This window comes from Pseudonaja textilis, unplaced genomic scaffold (assembly GCF_049901715.1).
Source record: "Pseudonaja textilis isolate UNSWEBS1 unplaced genomic scaffold, rPseTex1.2 PTEXSCF26, whole genome shotgun sequence".
NCBI classification, from domain to species: domain Eukaryota; kingdom Metazoa; phylum Chordata; class Lepidosauria; order Squamata; family Elapidae; genus Pseudonaja; species Pseudonaja textilis.
This window is the reverse complement of record NW_028262877.1, coordinates 1-6436: the sequence shown is the minus strand read 5'-3', so window position 1 is coordinate 6436 and position 6436 is coordinate 1. Positions and strand designations below refer to the sequence as shown.

At 44.0% G+C, this 6436-nt stretch overlaps 2 protein-coding genes across 4 annotated transcripts in view; both read left to right on the top strand.

Moving 5' to 3' along the window:
• Positions 1-4001, top strand: part of LOC148123655 (vomeronasal type-2 receptor 26-like) — a 247112-nt gene extending 243111 nt beyond the window's left edge. The window contains exon 6 of the mRNA XM_087919113.1: positions 3920-4001. The gene's annotated coding sequence lies outside the window, so the exon portion shown is untranslated. The remainder of the gene's footprint in view (positions 1-3919) is intronic.
• On the top strand, positions 856-4081 carry LOC148123654 (uncharacterized). Of its 3 annotated transcripts, XM_087919111.1 has the most exons (4): positions 856-1004; positions 1141-1391; positions 1824-2112; positions 3082-4081. In XM_087919111.1, exons 2-4 carry the CDS (start codon positions 1171-1173, stop codon positions 4054-4056), a joined length of 1485 nt encoding a protein of 494 aa, XP_087775237.1. In that variant the 5' UTR covers positions 856-1004; positions 1141-1170; the 3' UTR covers positions 4057-4081. The 3 variants fall into 3 exon arrangements, with proteins under 3 accessions (XP_087775237.1, XP_087775238.1, XP_087775236.1); XM_087919112.1 differs by lacking the exon at positions 856-1004 and having other exon boundaries at positions 1011-1391; positions 1881-2112; XM_087919110.1 differs by lacking the exon at positions 856-1004 and having other exon boundaries at positions 1011-1391.
• The last annotated feature ends 2355 nt before the right edge of the window (positions 4082-6436 follow it).

Here is a 6436-nt window from a genome sequence, read left to right as displayed (position 1 = left end):
CGTCCTGGCGACATAACAGATAGATAGATAGATAAATAGATAGATAGATAGATAAGCAGGGATACCTAAATAGATGATAGATAGATAATGAGATGATAGAGAGATAGATAGAAAGAAAGGAAGGGATGGATAGATTGCACCTGCAGAACTTACAGTCCATTCTTTATTTAAAAAACTAAGAAAAATCAAAATATAAAGAATCTTGGTGTATTATAGGAACATGGTAAGATAACACAGGAATGACAAGAAAATAAAAATAAAAAATTCCATCATTTTCTATAATTTTCTCCCTATTTACCCAATGCTCTAGTCCACAAGTTGTCACTTTCCTGCTTCTTAATGAGCTTTTATCTCAAAATTAATATTGCTAGAAAAGATGGGAAATGAAATTTCATTTCAGGCACAAGCAATTTTAAAACCGGCTGAAATTAAGTTCAATATATGGGATTATGACATAAAACAGAATTCCAAATATGGTCTACTCTTAACCTTGGGCAGAGTTCAAGGGTGCCAATTGTCATTAGAGGACAGGCAACACTAGAGTTAAATGGCATTAACTTAGAAGTGGCACCAAACCCCATTGCTCTGGGTGACCTTCCCCAGCAATCTCTGGAGACAAGAGGCCATGTTGAAGGACAGCAGAAGTCAATTTCCTGATTGTTGAACTCTCTTCCCCAGCATCACTTTCTGGACTTGCTCTGACTGGGAGGAAAGACCACAACCACAACAAAAAGTGACCCCAGGGGTATATCTGTAATTTTTACTAACATGTTTCATTCCAGCCTCTCCTCTGCAGATGGAGCCCAGAAAAAGTTCAGGATCCCAAGAGGAGAAGTTGCTTCTTGCTGTAATTATGACCATCTGGGCCTTTGAGACCTGTGATGCTATATCTCCAGTTTTAGACTTTGATGCAGGCATTAGACTGAACCCACATGCAAAGGTTCTTGTATCAGAAAAGGATAAATTCCTTGGGCGAAGCTCTCTGGGACCAAGTTTTGGAACAGGTACAGGCTCTGCTCTTGATTGCACCTTTCTCTCCTTTGCAGATGAAACTGAGTGATTCTCTGTTTAGATCAGGAAAGCCACTGGCACTTCTCAGAGACTCTGCATTTTTCCAACTGTTCCTGTTGTTTGTGTTAGAAACAGGAAGTGGATTGATTAATGCCATGAATGATGGACCTTCTGCTTCTGCTGCTGCTGCTGCTGGTGTCCCCATCAGTCGGTGGGAAGCTGAGAAGGAAATGCCCATTGAGTTTGGAGCACCAGGATGGGTACAATCCATGGAGCTTCTACAGGCCAGGAGACCATCTCATTGGTGTGGTCACAACTGAAACATATGTGTCACCTATAATGTGGCCTTTCAACAGCCCTCCTTCTATACCTTCTCCTTCGTAAGTCATGCAGGGTGATGGAGTTGCACTCCCTCCATGTGCAATTCTCACAATCTTCTTTTCTTTTTATGTCACTTATTTTTGTACCTCAGGACCTGTCTAATTCCCTGAATGATTTTGATTTCCATGGCTTCCCTTTTTTGCCTTACTTTGTGGAAGAGAGTAAAATCCAAAGATGGAGTTTTTAAAAAACCTGAATGAAATCCAGATGATTTTCCTTTCTCAGTTCATTTCTGAGTTCATCACTTGAATAATGACCTTTGTTTAAGTAGTGACTGAAACAATTGTAGTTGCCTCTCTCATTTGCATAATTGATCATTCGATTTGGATCAATGTTGGGCTAAGGCTTAGTAGGTTTGTGACGGATTATATATTTTAAAAACATTTGTTGTTGCTATTGAATATAATAACATGAACATTGTTTTTCAATAGGAAGAGTTCTCCTCTAATAAATAGCCTAGTGTCAATTTTTGCTAATCAAATGATCAGCAAGAATTCTCAGCTCCTGCACAATCTCACACTTGGTTACAACATCCATGACAACTATATAAGCACTTTACGCACTTCAGACGCCTTGCTGGACATTCTCTCTACTGGAGCATCCAATGTCCCCAACTACGGCTGTGGGAGGAAGGACAACCTCCTGGCTCTGATTGATGGAGCTCTCAGGGACATCTCCATCCAGATGTCAACGTTTGTAGGCACCTACAAAGTCCCACAGGTTTGTGTGTTTTTCTGTATCTGGTAAGGTGAGTGGGGTCGGGGGGATGAACAACAGATCCAATATCTTCATAGAATTCAAGAGCAGCTTTTCAGAATATTAGGGAACATATCAACTATGTTTTAGTCTATTATGTTCAACTTCAAGTTCACCATTAAAGGCCTGAAGAGCCATAAGGTCCCTAGAGGATATTCTACTGAATATTCTACTATTGAAAAACTATCCAGCTTTTGAGGTCCTCCATTAGCATGTTCATTTTCACATATCAATAATATCTGCCTTATCCAATTGGAATCAAGTTGGCAATAGTCCTGTCTATGTATAAAAAATATTCAGACCACGAAGAGTATCTTTGGGATGGATAAAAAGAATTCAGCTCCTGCCCTCATAGATAATTGTTAATTTACACAATTTCTGCTTTGTATAAATTCAGGGTATATAATTATTGGGTTAAAATTAAAGTGATGAAACAGACATAGTCCCAAAACAGACAAAATTTCAATTAAACACTTATTGGATTGTACAACTGACAATTTGTGTTAGCAGTTGTGGTCTCTTAGTCTCTTGTATATCTAGAGAAGAAGCTGAAAAATTGCTTCTCAAAGAATTTGGGATATAGAAGCTGAGAAAGAGGTTTTAGTACTCAAAAATAGCATATAATACAGCCCTATATCTTAGATCCAGACATTTTATCTAACATCTGCTAATTTGAATCTAATTGTTGGAATTGTATGGGTGACACAGAAATTTACATTGCATTTTTTATTGTTTTTTTTTTGTTTAATATGATTTTGCGTTCCATTTTTATATACAATCTTGTTAATATTCTGTCTTAAATATTTTAAACCATGACTAAGGAACAAACTATTCTTATATATTCATCAAAACAAAATTGGGTTTGTCAATAAGTATTATTTTGGAGTTGATCTGGACCACATTATAACACAGCATTCTTCATTACTTTTTCAGATCACTGCTCTAATTCCTTCAGAGGCTCTGAGTGATAAAAGGAGATTCCCCTTTTTCCACCAGATGCTCCCCAAAGAAGGGATCCAGTACCCAGCAATTGTCCAGCTGCTCCTCCATTTCAGATGGACCCTGATTGGTCTCTTTGCTACAGACACAGAGAATGGAGATAATTTCATGAGGACTTTCCCTCCAATGCTTGTCAGGAATGGAATTTGTGTGGTTATATCACAACGATTCACAACAACTGAACAAACAGCACCCCTCAGGGAGGCCCTCTCTAAGTGGAGACAAGTCAATGTCTTTGTCCACTTCATAGAATTTATTACCATCTGGGACAGAATTATTCCTTTCCATGAAGCACTTATGCATTTGCCAGGAGCCATTGAAGGGAAAGTCTGGATCCTCACAAGTTTTTCAGCATATCTAATAAAGAAGGACATACTTCTCAAATACATCCATAGTATTTGGAACTTTGGTTATCTGCCAAAAAAAGGGCCAATGGATGCTGCCTTTGAACCTTATTTCTTTGTGGAAGATCAGTTTCAAGATCATTATTTCTGCTGTTCCCTTTCCAAGCACATCTTTTCTGTCAAAGGCCGCAGAAGATGCACCCAGAAAGCCCCACTGGAGACCCAGGAGAAAAGGAACAGGAAACGTATCATAAATGACTCCAATCCATACACTCTCATGAAGACTCTGGCCCAGGTCATGAATGCCGCTTATTCCTCCAGATCGAGGAGGGGAAGGAAGGAGGGAGAAAAGAGGTTGGAGGCTCCGAGGCTGCAGCCATGGCAGGTATGGGGGATCCCAATAGGGATCTATTCATCTGAGATCCTTTGGAGAAGGAACCCAAAGGAGAAGGAGGGGAACATCTCAACCTTCTTGTGCTGCAAAAGGTCAAGAGATTTGCACCATCTAATTGCTCCTGTCTCACGCTCCGGAATAACAGGGAGCAGATCTGAAGTATCTGTCTAGCCTCTGTTGGAAGAAATCTCCTTCTGGGTTCTGTTATGTCCCTGGAACTTGCCAAAGTCCCCACCCAGGTCCGTTCATGCTGCGGGGGCGTTTGCTGCCCCTCATTGGCTGGCTTCCCTCGACAGCCGGCTATAAAAAGCCGGCTGCAGGGTTCGGTCAGCTGCTGTTCGCTGTGAGCCTGCTCCAGGCAGGGCTAACACGTTCAGTCCTTTATTTCTTAAATAAAGTCTTGTTGCATCCAAGCCCTGGTCTAGCCTCTCATTGCTCAATCTACAACACTGGCGACGAGGATGGGATGGCTACCAGAGGCAATCCGCAACAGCTGAAGTCACTCAATTGCTGAGCCGCAGCCGCGCCGCCGGAGAGCTCGGTCAGCAAAAGCGAAGGAAGAGCGTCTGTAGCCACTCGGTTAGCAAGCTACAGGAAAGTGAAGCGCTGCGAGCCGCAGCCGCTCAGCTCAAAAAGTGGCGCGAAATTCAAACGGCTGTCGTTTGAATTCGAGTCGGAGTACAGCGCGGTGCTGTCATTCCGGGAGTCTCTGACGCCGGCACAGGGCGCGAGATTCAAATCACTGTCAGAGGCGGTCAGCCATTACCGCCTACGCTCTCCAGGAGCGCGAAATTCAAATAACGCTGCCAACGACCGTTGCAGCCTGAGCCATAGCGTCACCCAGAGAGAGAACAGAGAGATTCTGTGGAACCTCTCAAGAGCTGAAGTCACTAGCCAGACAAGAGCACAAAGGGCCATTTCATCGTCCCAGAGAGATCTCACAGCTGTGTAACCTGCAGAAGTTCACAACATGAACTCCAACCCAGCCTTCCCACCCTTCAAGCCTGATGAAGAAACGTGGGAGTCATACAAAAATCATTTTAACCACTACATCGATGCCATTGGTCTGGCTGATGCTGGGGAGCACACAAAGAAGTCATTCTTCCTCAGTTATTGTGGAGCCATCGTTTTTGATACCGCCACAGCACTCGTTGCTCCACGTGAGTTAAAGAACGTTCCCTGGGCAGAACTGTTGGAGATCCTCACAAATCATTACTCCCCCAAGCCTTCACAAATTGCGAGACGTTTCGCCTTCCGGATGAGGAAGCAAGCTGAAGGGGAAACTATCAATCAGTACATGGCCGCCTTGAGAACCGCAGCTCTCCACTGCGAGTTCAAGAACTACTTAGATGACATGCTCCTCGACCAGCTCGTCTGCGGGGTCAAGGACCTTCACCTCCAAAGGCGACTGCTTGCCAGGAAGGATCTCAACCTCTCCCAGGCCGTCGAGGAAGCCTTGGCAGCAGAGCTGGCAACCCAGTCAGCCACTGAGATTCAAGGGTCAGTTCCCAAGCAAAGCTGTGCCACCATCCACTCGGAGGAGGTGATCAACGAAGACGATCCCAACGATCAAACAGACATCCACCGTCTCACCCAGGCTAAGCAACCGCAGGTAGGAACCAGGCAAGATAGCAGCAGTGCACCCAAACATATCATCCTGTGCCTATCCTGTGGCGGACCACACTCAAGAGCTTCATGCAGATTCAAGGGTGCCACCTGCAACAATTGTCACAAAAAGGGCCACATCGCCAGAGTCTGCCAGGCTGCTCACAGCTCCGCACAAAGGGTTCCTTCCTTTCCCCATTCTGGGCACCAAAGGCAAGTACTAAAGTGTCACACTTGCTACCATGCTAACCACACCTGTCATTCTATTAGTAAAATCACACTCTCCATTTTATTAGAAGGTAAACCTTGTCGTATGGAGGTTGACATGGGGTCAGCGCTCTCAATCATCTCTTGGAGCACACTCAAGAAAATCCAGCCCAGACTATCCAGAAACCAGCTCCAGAAGTGCCAGCTCACCTTGAGGGACTATCAAGGGAAGGACATTCCAGTACTCGGCAAAGGCAAGTTCCTTGTTAATTTTAAAGCTTTCAAAGGCCACCTGCCTCTAGTGGTAGTTAACGGCAACCTCCCTAGTCTCTTGGGGCTTGATTGGTTCCCCTACCTCGGCCTAGGGTTAACAGGAGTCCATGCTGTCTCAGCTTCTGACACTGACTCCTTATTCGCTGACTTCTCAGACGTATTCAGCGATGAGTTGGGGTGTTATAATGGTACTCCCATCTCATTTGCAGTTGACCCCAAGCAGTTCCAGTCCGGCTGAAACCTCGTGAGAGTCCCATTCGCCATTCGGCCTAAACTGGACGTGGAACTGGATAAATTATTAAAGCAAGGGGTCATTGAGCCGACAGACTTCGCCAAATGGGAGACGCCAATTGTCACACCCCTTAAAAAAAAGACGGCAGTCTGAGAATTTGTTCGGATTACAAAACAACAATTAACCGCTTTCTACAAGTTAGCGCTTACCAGTCCTGGTCATTCAACATTTATT